Here is a 24091-nt window from a genome sequence, read left to right as displayed (position 1 = left end):
GCTCCATGGTTTGTATTGAATAGAAATAGAGAACCCTCTTAATGCTCCTTCTGCAGGATGTCTAAAGCTACTTTTGTCAGAAAGTTCTAAAAAAAAAAAAAAAAAACCTCATTTTGTTTTTCTAGGAAGGGCGAAAGGAAGAATGGAAGAAATCTTACAGGAAAGCATCATGGCCCACAAATTGAAATGTGTAGCCCCTGCGTAGTAATGACCTTAAACTCAGAGCCCTGCTTTACCGATGTCATTAGTCTAGGCATTCTTCTGGGAATGAGGGCCCGGTGAATTTAAAAGATTAATAAGACACAAGTCTCTTACTTCAAGATTCTTACTATTTAGTGCCCATTAATAACTCTCCCTCCCCACCCCTGACAGATAATTAATTCTGACTAAGGAGGTCTGAGAAAACTTATCAAAGGTGAGGGTATTTATTTGAATATACAAATAGACAAACCAACTGTGAAAATACATTTTGGGGGCAATTAGAGAAACTTAAATACAGACCAGGTATGAAATAATATTAAAGGAGTATTGTTAATTTTGTTAGGTGTAATAATGGTATTATGGTTATGTAAAGAGATTGTATATGGAAATAATTAAGGGAGAAATATGATGTCTGGGATTTACTTTAAAATACTTCAGTTAGGGGCTGGCCCAGTGGCATAGTGGTTGGGTTCGCATGCTCCACTTCAGTGGCCTGGGGTTCACGGGTTCGGATCCTGGGTACAGACCTACACACTGCTTATCAAGCCATGCTCTGGCAGCATGCCACCTATGAAAAGTAGAGGAAGACTGGCACAGATGTTAGCTCAGGGCCAATCTTCCTCAAGCAAAAAAAAAAAAAAAGAGGAAGATTGGCAACAGATGTTTGCTCAGGGCCAATCTTCCTCATTAAAAAAAAAAACCCTTCAGTTAAAAAACAAATGAAGCAAATTTAGCAAAATATTAATAATTATTCAATCTAGGTGATAGGTATGTGGGAGTTTGTTATTCTATGAATCTACTTTTATGTATGTTTGAAAATGTTCCTAATAGAACGTTTTAAAAATTCACAAATAGTATATACAATTATAATGTGCCCATATAACCTTTAAGATCTGCTTATTTCTATTTGCAGCCATGAGAATTAGACCCAGAAAGCCACACTTGCGCCTCTTTCAGTTAATGCCCAGGTTTATTTAGCTTGTGGGAGATGCAAGGTCAACGTGTAGTTTGGTCTTTCCCAGGATGACTAGCAGGCACAGCTCCCACCCTTCAAACCCTAGCAGCCCCCAAAGGAACCCACTCAGGACACTTACCAGCATCACCCTCTGTGGCTGTTCCAAAGCCAATAATCCCTTGGGGGAGCTTCCCTGCCCCACCCTAATTGCCAGAAACATCTAGAACTTTCTCTAGCTGCTGAAACTGAGGCTTGCAGAGGCATGGAGCCATGGCTGCTTAGTTCCCACTCCAGGAATTTAAACTTAGATTTTAATCAGGATTAAAATAGCTCAGGCTTTATAAGAAAAATAGCATATTCTTTTATTAAATATTTTTTGTTGAAATTCTTTCTGCCCATCCTTCAGTGGCTGCCTAGTTTATCAGGTTTAGCAAATCCTGGATTTGCTAAATTTTAGGTCTGAGGGTGTACTGTATTGTTTAAGGTTGTTAATATGGCTCAGAAAAGAGTTGGAGCTCAATGTACAGGGAAAACTGTTGACACTTCCCAGGTGCTTAGAAGCTGAAGTGTTTTAATTTTCTCACCAATTAAGAACACAGCTTTTGGAAGTTGCCCAGAGCAATCTTGAAATCACATAAAACTGAGTCAAAGAAATCTTTGATCTGACTTCATCATTTATTGAGTATTTCAGTGAGAGGAGACCCATGGATTTTGTCCTCAAGCTTCCAATGTTCTGTTGAGAAGTTACAGTTACAATTTAAAAAGACATTTTCAAATAAAAACTCAGCCTCTAACCAAAGTATGGATACTAAATTTCCAGCGTGACCACTAGAAACTTTTTCTAGAAAAAAACAAGGAGCCCACAGCTAGCGTCTGAGTTAAGGAGTTCAGGCCAGGGTGCCTCAGGCCTTGGGACGGCGAAGTCTTCACAGCTGCCTTGTCTTATAAAATCAGTAACTGATAGAGAACATGAATGAAAACTGTCAGAATTCTAATAAGGTTTCTAGGTATTTTCCCTACTACTCAAAAGCGAAGAGTCAGTATGTTAGAATAATTGGAATTGAATTATATTTTGTATCTATAATTAAGACAAGTCTTTTCCTTACTTATTCCCAAATAGTGAGGTTTTGCTTAATCAATAGTCCTGGCTCCAGTCAGCAATAGGAAACTTTCCAACAACTGCTTAACACTTACAACTTCCTGTATTTCCTGCACTGTGCTCTGATCGCACCCTTTACGTCTGTGGAAGCACATCTCCTGGTTGTGCTTAATTCACTGCATGGTTTGTCTGAGGTCCGTGCTCCCAGTTGCCCCATCAGTGCTGGGTCTGTCCCACCACTACACTCTAACACCTAGTATGGCACATTGTGAGTGAAGGCTCAGGAAGATGCTTAACCAGATATTGTTAGGTGAGAAACACAAGAGTTACAATACCCCGCTTTTATCGTTTTAAAAAATTATTTATACATGTATAAGTACTGGAAAGTTCCATACCCAAGTGTTTTCTTTGTGTTTATCTGTATTTTCTAGCATTCTAATTACTTTTACTAATTACTTTTTAATCCTAATTACTTTTGTAATAAAGGAAAATAAAAATGTACATATAATCTATGTCCTTAAAAAGTACTTACAATTATAAAAGGAAAAATAGTAGCTATACAGTGGAGAAACTGGACAATACCATGAACAAGTGATCAAAACTAACGTCACCAATAATGTGCAGATGTCACGTACCACCAGCTGCGATCTGAGGACGTGACGGCACTTCTGTAGCGCTCCACTGGTGATGCATAACCTGAATCTGTCACGATGAGACACCAGACAAACACAAATCAGGAGCCAATTGTTCTATAAAATACTAAGTCTGCCTCTAATGGGAAAAAAATTACTATTGGAACAATGGATGAAATTCATTGGATGACAGATTAGAATATAGTATCAATGTTAAATTTCCTGCAGTTGATAACTGCACAGTGGTCATATAAGAAAATAACCTTATTTGTAAGAAATATACACTGAAGTATTAAGGAGATAAAGGGGCATGGTGTATAAAATCTATTCTTAAATAGTTCAGAAAAATACTGCGTGTGTGTGGAGAGAGAAAGAGTGAAAGCAAATATGGCAAAATGTAAAAAAGTGGTGAATCCGGGTTAAGAGTATATGAGTTCTTTGTACTATTCTTGCAACTTTTCTGTAAGTATGAAATTATTTCAAAATAAAGTTAAAAAAAGCAATCAGTCAAAACAAAACAAAATCACCACCACCCCCATTACAAAATCAACACACATACGTACATTTTCTTCCTAAATTATGGTATTTTAATATATCTTTTAGAAATAAGATAAATCTTAGCTTATCAGGCACAAGTTTTTTATTTACAGGAAATAACACACACACAAACTCTCAAAGTGTGAAGTCGCAAACTAAAGCGCAAATTCACATTTCAATTAATCCTTGAGCAGCTGTGTAAAGTAATTTTTAAATATCCTCTAAGTTAGAAAATCCTTGTTTCTGAAATAAGTTTTTATATAAAGTTAAATCCTTGTGACTTAAGGATGGTTTTACAGTCTTAAGTGATTTTAGAAAGTGCTCTTGTTTCACTGTGGTTGCTTCTAGTCCATTTTCTTGCAGAGCCAGCAAGGCAGCCTATAAGAGATAAACAATAGGAATTAATTTGCTTCATTTTTGTTTTATATAATATATGGTAATAATTTAAAATACCAATGCAAAAATCTTAGTCTCACTTCATAGAATTCCAATATTCACAACACTGAAACCATTAAGCTAAAAAGTTAAACAAAGTGATTAAAAGTCCTCTTAGTAGACCATCTTTCCTTTTCTAATTGGGAAAAAAGAGACAGCAAGTTGCAGAATAATATATACATTATGAACCCATCTATATATTTTAAAGATGAGAGACTATCTTCCTGACCTCAGAGTGGAGTTTTTAAACAGGACACAGCACTGATCATAAATGAACAGATCAAACACATACTCTATGACCCAGCAATTCTCTTCGTAGGAATATACTATACGAAATAGACACATACACACGTATACCAAGAGACATGTACAAAATCGTTCATAGCAGCATAATTCATAATAGCAAAAAAGTAGTAACCCAAATGTTCAAAAATAAAAGATAAATGTGGTATATTCATATTCTAGAGTATCATAAAGTTATGGAAGTGAACAAACTAGTGCTACACACAAAACCATAGATGAATTTCACCAACAGTCTTGAGTTACAGAAGCAGATAGAAAAGTATACCGTATGGTTCCATTTATATAAAGTGCAAAAGCAGGCAAAACTAACCTCCAGTGCTGGAGGTCAGGGGCGTGGTTCCCTCTTAGGATAGAGACTGGGAAGGCCCAAGGGAAGCTTCTGGGGTGTTGATAATGTTCTTTCTTGACCCGAGTGGTGGTTATACGAGTGTGTTCACTTTATGTTAATTCAATGAACTGTATCTTTATAATTTGTGCATTTTTCTGAATGTCATATTTAATAAAAGTTTATGGAAAGGGAAAGACCTACAATGGCTTCTTTTGCCCTCAAAATAAAATCTAAATGCCATAAAGTGGCTTACAAGGACCTGTGTGATCTAGCCGTTAGACACCTCTTCAACAATGTCATGTCATTTCTTCCCTCCAATCTCTGCCTCAAACACTCCCCTTACCTCCCTTAGCCTGGCTAACTCCCTAATCATCCTTCCAATTTCAGTTCACACATGCCTTCTCTCAGAAAGCCTTCTCTGACACTGTTAAGTCTGGATTGGTGTCCTTCCTAGGGGCTCCCACAGCACCCTAAACTTCCCCAACTCACGGTATATTTTCAACTGCCAATTCAGTATTACGATTTGCCTCTCTGTGCGCCCCACCATCAACCTGTAAGCTCCGTAAGGGAAGCGAAGAGGCCGCATCTGTCTCACCTTACATGGTGCCGGCCACATAGAAGTCTTTCAGTAAATACCACCCAGTGAATGAAGATCTGAATAAATGAAGAAATGTTTTGAACCATAGGTTTCTTCACTAATTAACTTACTTCTCTACAGAGGTTTCCAAGATCAGCTCCAGAGAAAAAACAGGTTTCTGCTGCTAGGTTTTCTAAGGAAACATCAGGCTCTATTGGCATGTTTTTTGTACAGACTTTCAAAATAGAAAGCCTGCCCTGGAACAACAACAAAAATATGTTTATAACCTTATAACATTTATGTTTGACACAATGCTATATTCAACATTTCAAGTTAGAATTTCCTATCAAATTACAGCAAACGTACATATATTTAAGATCAAACAGTAAGAAAGAATCGCTTCTTCTGAAGAGGTAAGAAAGAGTAACTTACCAAGGGCTCATATGACAATGGTAAAAATAATGATATCATGATAAACTTTTAATATTTATATAATTGATTTTTAAAATCACCAACCATAGATCTATCTCTTTAAGAGACATGATGAATCTCTCTTTTGGGTGCAAACAGAGCCATGAGACATGGTTTAAAAACAAATGCATGAATACCAAGTATCTTTTCTGACCACAACAGTATGAAACTAGAAATCAACTATAGGAAGAAAATCAGAAAATCCACGAATACGTGGAGATTAAACAAAATGCTACTGAACAATGACTGGGTCAACGAAGAAACCTGGAGACAAATGAAAATGAAAATACGACATGCCAGAATTTATGGGATACAGCAAAAGCGGTTCTAAGAGGGAAGTTTATAGCAATACAGGCCTATCTCAACAAACAAGAAAAATCTCAAATAAACAATCTAACAATGCACCTAAAGGCACTGGAAAAAGAAGAACAAACAAAGCCCAAAATCAGTAGAAGAAGGGAAATAATAAAAATCAGAGCAGAAATAAATGAAATAGAGACTAAAAAAAAATAGAAAAAATTAATAAAACCAAGAGCTGGTTCTTGGAAAAGATAAACAAAATTGACAAACCTTTAGCTAGACTCACCAAGAAAAAAAGAGAAGGCACAAATAAGTAAAATCAGAACTGAAAGGGGAGAAATTACAACAGAGACCTCAGAAATACAAAAGATTATAAGAGAATACTATGAAAAGCTATATGCCAACCAATTTGACAATCTGGAAGAAATGGATAAATTCTTAGAATCATACAACCTTCCAAAACTGGATCAAGAAGAAGTAGAGAATTTGAATAGACCAATCACCAGTAAGGAGATTGAAACAGTAATCAAAAACCTCCCCCAAAATAAAAGTCCAGGACCAGACGGCTTCCCTGGTGAATTCTACCAAACATTCAAAGAAGACTTAATACCTATCCTTCTCAAACTCTTACAAAAAATTGAGGAGGGGGGGAAGCTCCCTAACTCATTCTACAAAGCCAAAATTACCCTGATACCAAAACTAGAAAAGGACAACACAAAAAAAGAAAATTACAGGCCAATATCACTGATGAACATCGATGCAAAAATCCTCAACAAAATATTAGCAAATTGCATACAACAATACATTAAAAAGATTATACACCATGATCAAGTGGGATTTATTCCAGGTATGCAAGGATGGTTCAACATTCGCAAATCAATAAACGTAATACACCACATTAATAAAATGAAGAATAAAAATCACATGATCATCTCAATAGATGCAGAGAAAGCATCTGACAAGATACAGCATCCATTCATGATAAAAACTCTGAATAAAATGGGTATAGAAGGAAAGTACCTCAACATAATAAAGGCCATATATGAGAAACCCACAGCCAACATCATCCTCAATGGTGAAAAACTGAAACCTATCCCTGTAAGAACAGGAACAAGACAAGGATGCCCACTGTTACCACTCCTATTTAACATAGTACTGGAAGTCCTAGCCAGAGCAATCAGGCAAGAGAAAGAAATAAAAGGGATCCAAATTGGAAAGGAAGAAGTGTAACTGTCACTATTTGCAGATGACATGATTTTATACATAGAAAACCCTAAAGAATCCACCAGAAAACTTTTAGAAGTAATAAACAAATACGGTAAAGTTGCAGGATACAAAATCAACACACAAAAATCAGTTGCCTTTCTATACACTAACAACGAAGTAGCAGAAAGAGAAATTAAGAATACCACCCCATTTACAATTGCAACAAAAAGAATAAAATACCTAGGAATAAACTTAACCAAAGAGGTGAAAGAGCTGTACACTGAAAACTATAAAACATTGCTGAAAGAAATTGAAGAAGACACAAAGAAAAGGAAAGATATTCCGTGCTCTTGGATTGGAAGAATTAACATAGTTAAGATGTCCATACTTCCCAAAGCAATCTATAGATTCAATGCAATCCCTATCAAAGTTCCAACAACATTTTTCACAGAAATAGAACAAAGAATCCTAAAATTTATATGGAACAACAAAAGACCCTGAATAGCTAAAGGAATCCTGAGAAAAAACAACAAAGCTGGAGGTATCACACTCCCTGATTTCAAAATATACTACAAAGCTATAGTAACCAAAACAGCATGATACTGGCACAAAAACAGACACACAGATCAATGGAATAGAATCGAAAGCCCAGAAATAAACCCACACATCTATGGACAGCTAATCTTTGACAAAGGAGCCAAGAGCATACAATGGAGAAAAGAAAGTCTCTTCAACAAATGGTGTTGGGAAAACTGGATAGCCACATGCAAAAAAATGAAAGTAGACCCTTACCTTACACCATACACAAAAATTAACTCCAAAAGTATTAAAGACTTGAATGTAAGACCTGAAACTATGAAACTTCTAGAAGAAAACATAGGCAGTACGCTCTTCGACATCGGTCTTAGCAACATATTTTCAAGCACATGTCTGACTGGACAAGAGAAACAACAGAAAAAATAAACAAATGGGACTACATCAAACTAAAAAGCTTCTGCACAGCAAAGGAAACCATCAACAAAACGAAAAGACAACCTAATAATTGGGAGAAGATATTTGCAAACCATACATATGATAAGGGCTTAATCTCCAAAATATATGAAGGACTCACGCATCTCAACAACAAAAAAACTAACAACCCAATTAAAAAATGGGCAAAAGACTTCAACAGACTTTTCTCCAAAGAAGATATACAGATGGCGAACAGACACATGAAAAGATGTTCAACATCATTAACTATCAGGGAAATGCAAATCAAAACTACAATGAGATATCACCTCATGCCCGTCAGAATGGCTATAATTAACAAGACAGGAAACAACATGTGTTGGAGAGGATGTGGAGAGAAGGGAACTCTCATACACTGCTGGTGGGAGTGCAAACTGGTGCAGCCACTATGGAAAACAGTATGGAGAGTCCTCAAAAAATCAAGGATATAACTACCATATGATCCAGCTATTCCACTGCTGGGTATTTATCCAAAGAACTTGAAAACACCAATGTGTAAAGATACATGCACCCCTGTGTTCACTGCAGCATTATTCACAATAGCCAAGATTTGGAAGCAACCTAAGAGCCCATCAAGGGACGAACAGATAAAGAAGATGTGGTATATATACACAATGGAATACTACTCAGCCATAAGAAACGATGAAATCCAGCCATTTGTGACAACGTGGATGGACATTGAGGGTATTATGCAAAGTGAAATAAGTCACAGGGAGAAGGACAAATACCGTATGCTTTCCTTCATTAAGTAGTAGATAATAACAACAATAAACAAACACATAGAGACAGAGATTGGATTGGTGGTTACCGGAGGGGAAGTGGGGAGGGAGGAGGGCGAAAGGGATAATTTGGCACATGAGTGTGGTGATGGGTTGTAATTAGTATTTGGGTGGTGAACATGATGTAATCTATGCAGAAATAGAAGTATAATGATGTACACCTGAAATTTATACAATGTTATAAACCAATGTTATAAACTGCAATAAACAAAAAATTAAAAAAAAATGCATGAATTATCAGACACAATTAAAAAACATAATAGACATTAAAAATGTTTTTTCATCCTTTCAAAACTTGATAAAAACCCAAGGAAGGAAAAAATTCGTTCTGTCTGTCTTTCACCATTCCCTGCCAGAGGCTCTGGATGTTAAGAGCAAAGGATTTACTGATTCTTTGGCTGTGGATACATTTTGTAATCTCTGTATCAGATTTCTCCACTGTAAAATAAGGATGCTGACCCAGATAATCTCCAAAACCCTTTTAACACGTCAGGATTCCTCCACTCTAGTTGCAAAATAACACTGAGTAGACTCAACAAACGCAGTGTTTTGAATCTGCTACAACACTGAAATAACTACCTTACTTTTAAGCTTATGTTTCTCTGAAAACAGGGCCGGAGTACCCAGCAAAAGCAGATCAAAATGATGATTTATGGGGACCAGACCAGTGGCACAGTGGCTAAGTTCACACGCTCCACTTCCTTGGCCCGGGGTTCACAGGTTTGGATCCTGTGTGCAGAGCTACACACCGCTTATCAAGCCATGCTGTGGCAGGCGTCCCTCATATAAAGTAGAAGAAGATGAGCAGATGTTAGCCCAGGGCCAATCTTCCTCAGCAAAAAGAGGATTGGCAACAAATGGTAGCTCAAGCCTAATCTTCCTCACACACACACACACACACACACACACACACACACACACACAAGATGATTTATGAAGTACCACCAGACAAGAAAGAATGCAGAACCCAGTGTAAGACACACACCATGGACACCCACATCCAGTTTGGGATTCAGTTCTGCCAGGATCCTTAGATCTCAGACAATGTTGTGTTGTTAAGAATGAGCACAGAGCAAATGCATGCAATAATTACCTTTTCATCTGGAGGCGGAATATAAATAACCTTATCTAATCTTCCAGGCCGTAACAAGGCATCATCTAACACGTCAGGTCTATTTGTTGCCGCAACAATCATGACATTTTGATTAAAAACTTCTTGTAACTCTAACTGAGGGAAAACACACAACACAAAGTCATGTCAATAAATTGTTAATTAAATGTATCTTTTTTTTTAATAACAAATCTGAAGGCCCATTTATTTTTAAATAGGGATATCTTTTTCTTGGGACCGGAATGTTTATACTCCTATCCAGACCACCTTCTCAATATCAAGGTACCCCAGAAACAAATTATTAATCAAAGGGCTACTTTCTGCACATGGTGAAGGGACTGGCAAGTCCTGAGGGACATCTCGCCATGTGAGAACCAATGAAAAGTTATACCTTTATACTCTCCTTATACCACAGCAGAGAACGTCTACCTGGTGACCTGAATGCACCTGAGCCCCAGTGAATGCCTACACCTTAAACGGACGATGTGAAAAAACAGCACATGACTAACATGGAGATGTATGGCTGTGAAAAGTCTTGGCTCGCATGTCCTTGAAGAGGGAGATTTACTTTACTTTTTATTTATTTTTCTTCCAGAGGCAGAAATATGACAATTAACATAACTTGCAGGTATGTAAATTCTGAATGAAGATAAGAAATATCTAGAAGCAGTCAGGGCAAGGCCTTACACATGCTAAGCGTTCAAAATTGTTTGCTGAACTGAATAATCAGAGCAGTCCTTCAGTGATGTGCTCTCTCAAAGCAGTGAGTTCTCTCTATCTGCAAGGATTTTAGCAGAGGCTGGGTAACCACCTGTCAGATGCTGTAGAAGGAATTCCTGCATTATGAGGAGATTTGATTAGATAACCTCACGGGTCACTTTGAATTCTAGTGGCATATGTTCCTAAGGAGCTGTAAGACTCTCCTTCCATGGAATGATTTTAAAAATGGGAAACAAGTAAGAACAAGAAAAGAATAAAAGAAAAATACTATCAGGAATTATTTAAGGACACCAAACTCTACCTGGAGAAGGCTCAGAAGGGAGGAAGGGGACTTCCAAAGGTCATTCTAACTTCATTATAACCAAGGAAACCTACTCAAGAAAACTGGAAGTTCTCAATTACTAAGATTATTGGAAATAATCATCTGTTTTGTTTCATATAAAAAATTTTAGAAAGAAATGAACACTGGTTTTTCAGGATATAGAAATAAGAAGAAACTCCCTTCCCCATTAGCAATATGTAAAGTTATATTTCTAAAACTTAGGAAAAATAAAATTCACATTCATATATATCTAATATAATTTATTATAAACTTTACCTCACCTTTCCAGCTAAATTACAATTTTTACCAGCTCTATAAAAATCCTAACAGGGTCAAATTGAAATTATATAATTCTTTCTATGAGATGAATCCAGCATAGGAAAAGCTAGTGCAGATGCATTCTATTTAATGTTGACCTGGATTTTGGGTGTATTCTGGCTAATAAATACCTCTTCATTTTTTTTCAGCTCCTTGTATTTACCCTGTTGATCTGATGTACTTCCTCTTCTCTCTATCGTCTTCAGTCCAACACCATCTAATTCGTTCAGGAGAACAGAAAGAACACGCTCTTGAACATCGTATCCTGTTTTGCTGATTGATCGAGAGCCCAAGATTGAATCAATTTCATCCAAAAACACAATTGCTGGAGTATTTGCTCTTGCTTGTCGAAATACCTTTTGTTAGGAAAATAGAAATATTAAAAAGCTATACTCTGTGCCTTTTCATGTCAATGTATGTTTTCTGCATTACTAATTATAAATTTAAAAATGTAAAAAGAAGAAATTCCAAATGTCTAAGAATTGGGGAATGAATAAATAAAACAAGAAACAACAGAGTCTTATGTAGGGATTAAAAATTATACTTTCGAAGAATATTTAATATTACGGAATTTTAAAAGTGATAAAAAGTCACAATAACGCATATCTCCTGCCCAAGGAAACAGAAAGACAAAGGAAATTTACCAAAATGTTAACAGTAGGTAGAGGAATTATATAGGATTTCTTATTTATACTTTTCTGTATTTTCTATAAATAAATATGTATAACTTTTCTAATAGGAAAAAAGCCACTTATATTTTAAAAAATAAGGTTTATCTTTATGGCATGAAATGAAAATTCAAAAGTAAACTTAACTACATGAGGAAAACAAACAAACAAACCTGAGACAAGACTTTTTCTGAATCTCCAACAAAAGGTGAAAAGAGATCAGCTCCGCTCACTGAAACAAAAGAGCAATGACAGCTTGTGGCCAGGGCCCTCACCAGGGTGGTTTTAGCACATCCAGGGGGACCATACAGGAGAACTCCCTTTGGTTGTGTCAGGCCCAGCCTAACAAATTCCCGAGGGAACTTCAGAGGCCATTCAATGCTCTACAAGTACACAAAAAGAGACAGTTGTTTTAGTATAACAATAAAACATCAAATAATTCAGTAAATGCATTTTTTCATTCAACAACTCTCAGGTACCTGTTAAGAGCTGGATGTGCAGTCCATTCTCCACACAGCAGCCAGTGATCTTATACCTGAGTCAGGTCACATCACTTCCTGCTTCAATGACTTCCCGTCAGAATTAGAATACAGCCCAAATCCAGACTCCTCACCTACCACTACTTACAGGCCTTACATAACCTGACCATCACCCCAACACCCCAGTTCAGTCCCCTCTCAGGCCCTTTCCCTGCTCTTCTCTCTGCCTGAACCCTCCCTCCAGATCTTTGTGTGGCTATCCCTCATCATTCAGGTCTCAGCTCAAATGTCATTTCCTTGGGGAGGTCTTCCTTAACCACTGTAGTTAAAGAAGACCCTCCTCCTCCTAGTCACTCTACGCTACTGCCCATCTTTTACTTTTGGAGCACTTATTCATTCACTCTCTGAAATTATTACTTTTCCATGTTGGGTTTGTCATTCTGCTCCTGCTAGAATGTAAGCAAAGTTCACTTCTAAATCCCCAGGACCTAGAATGACACCTTCACAAAATATACACTCAATAAATGATAACTGAATACTAAATAAAGCCTCCCTACTTCTGAAGTACATGGTTTTGTTACCATCATAATTTAACAGATGCAGAGACTCAGGCTTAGAAAAGTTAAGTAACTTGCCAGGGTCATGTTGCTAGTGAGGTGGCAGAAAAAAGACTGACCCCAGGCAGTGTCTTAACTACTGATATATTGCCTCTACAAAAGAGGGATAAGACAAGACCCCTACCCCTAAGGAACTGATATTTTAGTTGGAGAGACAGGCTTATAAACTAACAACCAGGTCAGAGAAGGGCACTCGACGGAGAAGGAACAATACAACCAGAGACACATGAAACCGTCTAATTCATCCCCCAGCAGGAACAGAAAGCAATGGAGCAAAGAATGAAGTGGAGGTAGGAGTCAGATCACACTGGGCCTTGAAAGTTTTAGTCAATATTGAGGAAGCAGTATGTAGAACGGACTGGAAGGAAATAAAACTAGAGGAAGGGAAACCAGTTAGAAGCCTCTTACAATGATTCAGACTACAAAAATAATAAGGCAGTACAGATGGTATAGAAGGGATGGATTTGAAACATAAAAATGTAATTGTATTTTACGCAGGGACTATGTTCTAAATCCAGAGGGGAAGCTGCACGTGTGTATGATGTGACTCATGTGTTGAGAAGACAGGTTCCTGACTCAGGGGATAGGGCGGCTGGCCGTATTCACTGAAGGAGGGAACCCAGGTGCAGAGGTGGAGCTGATTAGCTGAACTCTGGACATGCTGAGTTTGAGATCCCTGGGAGTTGTCCAGTAGACAGGCAGCTAAGTAGTTCTGATGATCAAAAGAACGATCGACACTGGATATAAAGATTTTTGAGTTAACAGTTTTCAGGGGACAGTTGAAGCATTGAGATCATAGACTTATTCAGAGAATGCAAAGAGGACTCCCAGGAGCTTGGAGCTCTAACATTTAAAGCACGAGAGAGAAGTATTCAGAAAGGCAAGAAAGTTTAACATCTCAAAGCTAAAGAAAGAATGTTTCCAACAGGAAGGTGCAGCTAATCTCTCTCATGTATTTTGTGAAGATTAAATGAGACAATGCATGTAAAACATTAGGACACATTATAAATGTGCTTATCCACGGACACAAGGGTTATAGTGTTCAATGTAGATATAGCTCCTAGTTAAGACGAATAAATTGTAATTGATACTTATAAATCAGTCTTTTGTATGTGTGGTTAGAGATACCTAGTTCTTTACGGCAGGATCACCCAAACGTAAATTGGCAAAGTCAATTTCTGAAACTGAAATGCAGGTAAGAGGATCTGGAGAGTTGTGTGTCTCAACATCCACCATGAGAACCAGTACCAAGTAGCCATCCAGGCCATAGTGACTGTTTATTCTAATTTCGGGCTTTTACCAGACCCAAGGCAAAATCAGAATCAAAATCTACGAACTAAGAATTTGTATTTTGTACAGCCCACGAACTAAGAATCATTGTTACATTTTTAAATGCTAAAAAAAACCCAAAAGAATAATAATTTGTGACATGTGATGAAAATTATACGATTTCAGTGTCCATAAATATATAAGCTCCATCAGAACACAAGTACTCATCACACGTTGTCTACACTGGTTTTGTGCTACGACAGCAGGGATGAGGGGTTGCAACAGAGACCATACGGCCCACAAACCCTAAAATATTTAGTATCTGGCCCTCTACAGAGAAAGTTTGCTAACTCCTGTTCTAGATTATAAGCTCTTTAAAGCAAAAAACAAACAAAAAGAGGATGAGGTTGGAAAAAATGAAAAATGGTATTTAATGTGTATACAAGTCCAGTTAAATAAGGGCTGAAAAGTGACCACTGGATTTACATGTTAGAATCCCATCAGTGAAGGCAGTAAGAACAGTTTCAGTGTAGCTTGTTTTCATCATAAATGTACTACCCTTAAACTGTAATATTCTACTGGCTCAAGCAGACTCTCTATTTTACCTGTTTTAACTTCAGTTTTACATCTTCAAGGCCACCAATCTGCTCCCAGCCAACAGGCTTTATGTCCATTAGTCCAATGACACTTCGAAATGATGAAGGTTGAATCTTTTTAAAAGCTTCAAAAAAGTCTGTTTCATCAATCATCGGATTGTCCTGATTCTGAAGAAATACATCCAAAAAAGTAAAATCAAACCAAAAGTTAGGTGGGCCTTTTTTGTGGTACACAAGCAGGGTTACTTTTTTTTTGTAAATCCTCTTTTGAATTTGTAAATTTTGTTATCATTATAAAGAAATTTATACACATAGTACACAGAATTAAATGTCTCTCTCACCCAACTCCCTCTAATAGTCATCCCCAGAGGATGTCAACCGTTTCCTGTGTATTCTTCCCATGTTTTATGACAATAAGCATATGTATACCCTTTCAAACAGATACACAGATGGGACCATACTGTACATATTAATTTGTACTTTTCACTTATCTTACAAATCTTTTCATGTCAACTAATATAGTTCTACCTCACTCTTTTTGATAATTGCATAACACAGTATTGTATGAGTGTACCATAATTTAACTACATCCTTCTGTTTAACCTTAGGTTGTTTACAGTCTTTTTTTTTTTTTTAATTTATTTTTTCCCCAAAGCCCCAGTAGATAGTTGTATGTCATAGCTGCACGTCCTTCTAGTTGCTGTATGTGGGACGTGGCCTCAGCACGGCCAGAGAAGCAGTGCGTCGGTGCGCGCCCGGGATCCGAACCCGGGCCGCCAGTAGCGGAGCGCGCGCACTTAACCACCAAGCCACGGGGCCGGCCCTCCAGTATTTTGAAATTAAACAAAGCTGCAACTGAAAGTCCTTGTGCACATGTTCAAGCATTTATATAATTTCCTCAAAGCAGAATTACTAGGTTTAAGAGTATGCACACTTAGAATTTTGACAGCTATTCTAAACTGTCCTCAAAGCTGCACCAATAACATGAAGCTGTTCTCCCTACACCTCTCTGACACTGGACATTACCAAACTTTTAAATTTCTGCCATTGTGAGAGAGGAAATGATACTCATTACTGTGTTAATTAAATTTCTTCAATTAAGAGTGAGGTAGAGGGAATGACGGAATTAGAAAATCAGCTTTTTTGCAACCATCACAGTAAAGGCTGTTTGGGGCAAGAATCATCAATGGATATTAATGTAGGGGAGGGAAAGCTTGCCATGAAGCAGGATATTTGCACGATCTCAAAGGGTCTCCTCACAGATTTCTTATTAGTTGCAAAGAGAAAAACAACAGCTATATAGCAGATAAACTGGACAAATCCTTGACTGGCTGATCACATCAGTCCAATGAGAGGCATCACCAATGAGGGGCAGGAGGATATCTTGTGCCTCCACCTGTGACACCCTAAGAAGGACACACTATCACTCATGTAGTATTCCCAAGAGGCATGCAAAACCTGAATCTGGCTATAAAGAAACATTAGACAAACCCAAATTGAGAGACATTCTATAAAATCACTGACCTGCATCCTTAAAAATGTCAATGTCTAATGTCTCACATACAAAAAAAGCTATGGGAGTGTTCAAGATTAAAAGAAACTAAAAACTACACGCAACAATTATCCTGGACTAGATCCTGTACCGGAGGAAAAAAATGCTAAAAAGATTGAGACAATTCCCAAAATCAGAATATGTCTCAATCGTAGATTTGACAACATTTTGTATCAATGTTAAATTTCTTGAATATAATGATTATACATAACCATACTACGGTCATGTACGGGACCATAGTGTTCTTAGGAAATAGACATTAAAATATTAAGGGAGGGGCTGGCCCCGGTTAAGTTCGGTGCGCTCTGCTTCCACAGCATGGTTTGCGGGTTCAGATCCCAGGCATGGACCTACACCACTCGTCAGCCACACTGTGGCACCAACACACATACAAAATAGAGGAAGATTGGCACAGATGTTAGCTGAGGGCTAACATTCCTCAAGCAAAAAAATAGGAAGATTGGCAACAGATGTTAGCTCAGGGTGAATCTTCCTCAACAAATAAAAAGAAATATTAAGGGATAATGGATTATGACGTATGCAATCCATTCTCAAATAATTCAGAGAAATAAATAATGAGTATACATATACATACAGAGAGAGAGAGAAAGAGAATGATAGAGCTCATTGGGCAAAATGCTAAAAACTGGTGAACTTGGGTAAAGGACTTAGAGGGAGTTCTCTATCTTGCAACTCTCTTTGAAGTTTTAATTATTTCGAGATAAAAAATTTAAAAAAAGAAAAAGAACTGAAAGAGACTAATTTTTAAAGAAAGTAAAGATGAGGATTCTTCATGTTTATTGGCCATTTATAATCTTTTTACTATCAACTACCTGTTCATATCTTATTACCCATTTTCTCTTGGATTGCTGGTCTTATTGATTTGTGAGAGTTCTTTCTATATCAAGGAAATTGTTCTTTTTGTCATGGCTAAAAGTATTTTTCCCAGTCTGACTCATGTCTTACCTTTGCTTACAGTATTTTTTTGTTATTCCAAAATGGTCAAATTAGTAAATCATTTCCTTTTTGGCTATTGGGTTTTATGTTATGCTTAGAAAGGCTGTCTTCACTCTAAGATTCTATCTTGGAGAATTCTTGCAATTTCCTTGTTCATTCTAGTGAAGCAGATTTTTTGTTACAGTTAAAAACTCTCTATATTTCTATTTGTAATATCTGTATTATATATAAGTATTTGCCCTCTTATATCAAATTCTGAACATCTAGTTGTCCCAAAATTCCCACTTGCAATAACAAACTATTTTATTCCATTTACGTAAGATTATATAAGTGAATATATAGGTATAGAGCTATTCTGAACAGCGTAACTAAAAAATGTTAATAATTATAATCTCTGGGAGGTGAGATTTCAGGCAATTTTTACTTTCTTTATAATTTTTTATCTTGTATAATTTCTCACAAAGAACACTATTAAATAATTTTTTACAATAGCTTTTTTTTGTACTGGCTAGCAGTGTTAAATGTTGGGTACCTGAATACTAATTAACTTTTAGTAACTAACTAACTAACATTTGAAAATCCCATTTATACTTCAAGATCACTTGTGTGTACATTATTTCACTTGATTCTCATAATCCTTTCAGGCAGACAAAATTCTTTCCTCTCTGCGTGTATATGTTAAACTATATTTCTAATCCCTTAACAGGAACACTTCACAAAAAGGTGAACAAATTTTATTGTGTCCCTTGTCTGCCCTGGCACAGACAGAGGCAGCTGCCTGGAGGGGAGAGAAGAAAAAGACGGAGCCAGTACCTTCCCAGACGCCTGTGTCCCTTCTTCCTTTTTGCCTTTCTTCTTTCCACTTCCCCTGGTTGTTTATGAACTGAGCCACCACCTGTGGCAACTACGCCTGGGCAGGCCCCTCCTGAAGTAGCAGGGGGCTCCACCCTAGGAGACAGCAGCTGGCTGGTCCACCTAAGCCAAGATGCTTAAGGTCAAACCTGGAACTTCAAAGCACAGGGAATCCTAAATGTAAATCTCCTTTCCCATCTCCTGGCATGCTTGTCCTCCCCTCAGAAGGCATATATTCTCACACCTTTACACATGGGACTTGTCATCAAATCTTCAAGCAGTTTTGGTTCTAAATCCACAAGATGAGGACTTACAAGTTCACATAACTCCTTCCCCACCTTCAGCGTAAGAGCAAAAATAAAAAAAAGGAAATGAGGAAGGATGGAAATTATCTAGGTAAAAAGGTTTTCAAAAGTTAGCATGATAAATCATCCTTTTATAGTTTAAACAAACTCAAAATTGGGTCTTAGAAATTATAAGATCAAAGGACAATTTTAATGTTACAATAGAGATTAAAAACTTTGTCCCAGAATCCTCAGCATGCTGAAATTAATTTTTTTCTGAAAGAGTTTAGGGATTCAGGATTATGTGTTACATACAAAGTGAACAGATTTTCCAATCCATAGTGTTGAAAACTATTATACTTAAGCTAATATCCTAAACATTTTTAAGAAAGGTGGTCATGAATTAAAGATGTGACTGTTAAAGACAAATTTAAATAAAATTCCAGGCATCCAAACTTCTCCTGGGTTAGAAAAGGTTATTTTCCCTACAAGATACTTATAATAACAAAGGGAAAAATAGTATCTTGACAATGGAGAAATATCAGAGATACCACCTTATCCAAGAAATCAAAGTTAACTTCACTAGTAACAGGACAGAGGTATCAACTGCTAGTTAGGAGATGCAATGATAAGAACACAGTATCATTTCTGTGACATTCCTGCCAAAAACGCAAAACCTGAATCAAATCATGAGGAAACATTAGTCAAACCCAAACTGTGAAATATTCTACAGAATAACTGACCTGTACTCTTAAAAAGTTAAAGTCATAAAAGAAAGAATGAAAAGAAAGTCTTCTGAAAGACTCTAGAAGAATGGTTCTAGATTAAAGAAGATTAAGAAATCATGACAACTAAATGCAACGTGTAATCCTGCATTAGAAAATAATTTTTTCTTTTTTCCTTTTTAAATTTTTGATAAAAAGGAAATCAGTGGGACAAATGGAGAGATTTGGATAAGGTCTACATTGATTAGGTAAAAGTATCCTGTCAGTGTTAACCTCATCTTGATAATTGTACTGTGGTTAAAGTCCTTGTTTTAGGAAACACACACTCAAGTTTTCAAGGCTAAAAGGGCATCATGGCTGCAGTATATTCTCAAATGTTTCAGAAAATACACACACACATATATAAACACACACACGTGAAGAGAGAATGATACAGCAAATGTGGTAAAATGTTACATTTGAAGAATCTGGGTGAAGGATACATAGAAATTCTTTGTATTATTTCGGCAACTTTTCTCTAAGCCTGAAATTGCTTCAAAATAAAACAAAATTCAAAAGAAATATGTTTGATTCTTCTGGAGCCACACTGTCTTTTTTCTGGCTGCTCTAGGCTTTAGCACTAGGGAATTACTATGAGAGTGGGGGAAAATGCCCTGGGTAGACCTGCAGGACTCAGCCCTCCATCCCCACTTTCAGTCATATACTATCTATATGGAGTTGAGATGTAAAAATACACAGGTGTCCCTTGGTATCCGAGGGGGATTGGTTCCAGGACCACCGCAGATACCAAACTCCGAGGATGCTCAAGTCTCTTACTCGGCCCGGATAAGGGAACCCATACGCAGGTACAGAGGCCAACTGTATGTAAGGAAACAGCTGTGGAAAGTATCAAAAGTTCCAAGAAAATATACTTACCACTTTTTTATTCCCAAATTAATTTGTTACATTAATAAAATGTTTAATGTAGATGGTCATAAATCAATACTTTTACCTTCTCACTATGAAGCAGAGCGTGCACGGCAGCCTCCCTACAGAGTGCAGTCAGGTCAGCGCCAACATAGCCAACTGTCATTTCTGCAAGGAGGCTCAAATTGACTTGACTGGAGATGGGCATCTTCGAGGTAATCACTTGTAGAATCTCCTTTCTTTGTTTAAGTGTGGGAGTCCCAATGACAACCTATACACAAAGCAAAAAAAGAAAAATTAAAGTTTACAGTTTAAAGTATTACTTTTTATCCTCACAAACATGTATAATATTTAGTGAACAAATCTGCAATTATTACTAAGTAGTCTTAAGCATGCTTAGATTCTGAACATGTGAATATCCTAATTTTCCAGAGGAGTAACACTGGCTAGAAAGTTGCACAATGAAAATTATGTCATTTAATAAGTTTTTATTTGTCATTTTTGAGACCCTACCAAGTTCTAGGAGCCAAGGATACAATAGCAAACCAGATAATCTAGGTCCCTGCCCTTTCAGAGCTTATTCAGGTGACAGGTACTAGAGGGTGCAAGGAAGAAATCCATTCAAGCTCTGAACAGATTAGGCTAAAAGTAGGCAATTATCTTCTCTTTTTAAAATCCTACCACAAAGTTCAAACATCACTTAAATTAACCACTATTCAAACTATTTAATAGAAATCAAGAATCAAGTTAGGACTGAAGCTTATAAAACAGGACAGCTTTGAATACTCAACCTTCCCGGCAACTCAGTGAGCAATTGTGGGTACTTTCTCCATTGCGGGATGGGATGCTGGCATCCTGACAAGGAATGAATAAATCCAGAAGAACTAATGTCTGCTCTGATTAGTTCTTCCCTGCCTTCTCCCTTTTTATTTCAACAGTTACTTCTTGAGGCTGTCCCTCTAAATTCTCATTCCAAATCCGTAAGAGTTTAATACACATGTAGCAGACCTAGTCCCTTAAAGATTAACATTACTGATAACAGTACTCATCCTCAGGAACTGAACGACAAAACTAATCCCTAATGGCCACTTTGCTTCTCAGGACAATTTGACTCTAGGGAAAAACAGGTCCCGGCTCAAAGATCATATATGGACAGAGAAATGTGTTCTCTGCGTTACAAAGACCCCCACTCCAGCCTCACCGACTCTCAACCAGGGCCAGAAGAGGCCGAGGATCCAGAGGCAAAGGGCTAACCGACCGGGCCTATTTACCTCTCGGTCAAATCTCCCAGGTCTGCGCAGCGCTGGGTCAAGCGCATCCGGCCGGTTGGTGGATCCCACCACCACCACCTCGCGGTCTCCACCGATGCCGTCTAGCAGCGTCAACACCTGGGCCACCACGCGGCTCTCGGGGGCTCGGTGTGGGCCGCCCCGCCGGGGACACAGGGCGTCGACCTCGTCCAGGAAGAGGAGGGTGGGCCCGCGGCTGGCCAGCTCCCGGGCGCGCTGGAAGACCCGCCGCACGTTCTCCTCGGTCTCGCCGGGCCGGGCGCCCTGCAGCGCGGGGGCGCTCACGGCCAGCAGCTCGGCGCCCGCCTCCCGGACCACGGCCCGCACCAGCTGGGTCTTGCCCACTCCGGGGGGGCCCGCCAGCAGCACCCCGCGCGGCACTGCGAGCCCCAGCGCGGCCACGGCGCGCGGGTAGCGGAGCGGCAGGCGGAGGAGCTCCCGCAGCGAGTCGGCCGCCTCCGAAAGGCCCCCCAAGGGCACCTCGGGCTGCGGCTCCGCCTCTGCCGGAGGCTCCTCGCCGAGACCGATACGGGTGCGAGGGGTGACCAGCCCGGCCGGCTCCGGGCTGGGCGTCCCGCTGACGATGTGCAGGGCGGCCACCGGGCCGGGGGCGCCCGGCGGAGCGGCCACCACGTGGCCCCGGGAGACCGGTCGGTTCCTCAGCAGCTCCTGCGCCGCCTCCAGCACCGCGGCTGGATTCGGGGCACCGGGCGCCCCCGCCCGCTCGCGCAACACCGGCCACACGGTGAGGCGCTGAAGGGGCGGGCAGGGCACCAGGCGGAGGCAGCTCAGGCTGAGACTCCCCCGGGACCCCGGCGCCCCCACCGCCGCCCCGCGGCTCGCGCACTGCGGGTCCAGTTGCACAAAGCCTTCCGCTCCGTCCCGCCGCGGCCAGGCGGTACAGAGGCAGGAGCCGCCGTCAGGCAGCGAGATCTTCACCGCCGAGCCCAAGTGCGCGCCCAAAGCGCGGAGGGCGCTCGGGCCCAGGCGACAGCGCTGCGTGCCCCGGTCCCTGGCGTCTAACGGTAGCAGCTTTAAGAGCGGCCCTTCGGGAGAGGGACCTGAGTCCGGAGCCATTGCACACGGAGGAAGCGAGGCCAAGCAGAGCGCGGTAGCAATTCCACTCGGGCCGGAAAAGCCTGTACCCCGCGCTTCTCGGCCGGAAGAAGGTGACGCGCATGCGCCAGGGAAGACACTCAGTTGCTAGGAGGCCGAAAGGGCCAATCGGAAAGTTAGACAATGCTTCGGCCTCGGGCCTATAGACAACGCTTCGGCCTCGGGTCTAGTTTGTTGTGGTGTCCGGTTTGATGAAATGCAGTCGCCCGTTCCAGAGCTTAACGGACAGGGTCTTTGTTACAGGTGTGTGGGAGGCCGCTGGGAGGCAGCGTAAGCTAACTTCACTGGGTCAGTAAGCATGTACCTTGGTGGCTTGGGGAGTCACGGGCATAGCGTACTCTTGCTCTGGCTCTCGGACTCGAGCATCACCACCTGCGCCTTTGGAGTATCAGCATAGAGACTGTGCTATTTTATGAAGAAACCTCGACTGTCCCCATGGGTACAGTATTTTGGAGTGCTTTGGTGCTAATGTCTTAGGTGACTTGGAGTAACAGAAATACAGCCTTGGCGCCTTCCATAACCTGCGTTCCAACCTGTTTGGAAGGTTCATGCGTGCCCTTCGTATAGAAAAGCACCAGCAGCGCAAGAAAGAAGTACAGTGTAGCATTTAAGTCCCTTGGAGAGGAGAGAGAAGGAAAATCAGGCCATCTAATGTATTTGTAGCACAGTACATTCTGTTCAGATTCCTGATTTACTCCTTTGAATGTTCTTTGACGACTTAATCATAACCTTTTCTGTTCATGTGATAAATGCTTATTGCCTGTTTGAGGCACAGCAGTACTAAGTCCTGTATTAGAGATGATGCTTGTCTACATTATTAAGATTACTGCCTGCTATTCTCTTTCCACCTTTCCCTTCCTCTCCCCGCAGGGAATTTCCTCCATATCAGCTGGAATACATTTCCTATCCTTTTTAATTCTGCTTATCAAAAAGATTGCTGATTCTATGAACTGAAAAGTACCAATTAAAACACCAAAATGTAGAACCACAAGAGGGAGTCCAGAACCAGATAAGCCCGAAGGTCGCAGGATTGTTGAATTTGAAGTGTTCTCAACTATGGCTTCTACGAGGTTTTCCCAAGATTCACACCCAGGTGGATGAAATTGTCTGTTGTCTATATAGTTACTTATTTTTACATGATTTCTCCATGCCTCAGACCATTTTCAAACCTCACTTTCCAAGTTATAATTTAATTGCTGTATTAAATATCAAAATGAGACTGTCCCCAAATCCAAAATTTAGTGGTGGATCAAAATCCAAACAAACTGAATTTATCTTGCTATATAGCCTAGAAATAACTCTAGCTTTGAGTTGTTTCAAATAGTCTTGCTAAAGGAAATCTTTTGTGAGATTTTCCTGAAGAGATGCATTTAACAAATAGTTTCTCTTGATTTCAGTTGCTACTTTCAAGGTTACAATCTGTCTAATGATAAATTAACTATAAACATTCTTAATTAGCAACAAATCTAATATTCAAAA

General features: G+C 39.4%; 1 protein-coding gene across 3 annotated transcripts; it reads right to left on the bottom strand.

Annotated features, from left to right (window-relative positions):
• Positions 1-1461: 1461 nt before the first annotated feature.
• AFG2B (AAA ATPase AFG2B) lies at positions 1462-22641 on the bottom strand. Of its 3 annotated transcripts, none has more exons than XM_087426798.1 (8): positions 21479-22641; positions 20293-20478; positions 14941-15099; positions 12144-12353; positions 11466-11658; positions 9925-10055; positions 5199-5324; positions 1462-3802 (listed from the first exon to the last, which is right to left on the bottom strand). In XM_087426798.1, exons 1-8 carry the CDS (start codon positions 22571-22573, stop codon positions 3635-3637), a joined length of 2268 nt encoding a protein of 755 aa, XP_087282924.1. In that variant the 5' UTR covers positions 22574-22641; the 3' UTR covers positions 1462-3634. The 3 variants fall into 3 exon arrangements, 2 of the variants coding, with proteins under 2 accessions (XP_087282924.1, XP_014636166.2); XM_014780680.2 differs by having other exon boundaries at positions 1465-3802; positions 9925-10059; positions 11434-11658; XR_015550460.1 differs by lacking the exon at positions 1462-3802 and having other exon boundaries at positions 5201-5324; positions 9925-10059.
• Between the last annotated feature and the right edge of the window lie 1450 nt (positions 22642-24091).

Source organism: Ceratotherium simum, chromosome 3 (assembly GCF_057802395.1).
Source record: "Ceratotherium simum simum isolate JZ-2026a chromosome 3, ASM5780239v1, whole genome shotgun sequence".
Classification (NCBI taxonomy): Eukaryota; Metazoa; Chordata; class Mammalia; order Perissodactyla; family Rhinocerotidae; genus Ceratotherium; species Ceratotherium simum.
The sequence above is the reverse complement of the archived record's forward strand: the minus strand, read 5'-3'. Positions and strand labels throughout refer to the sequence as shown.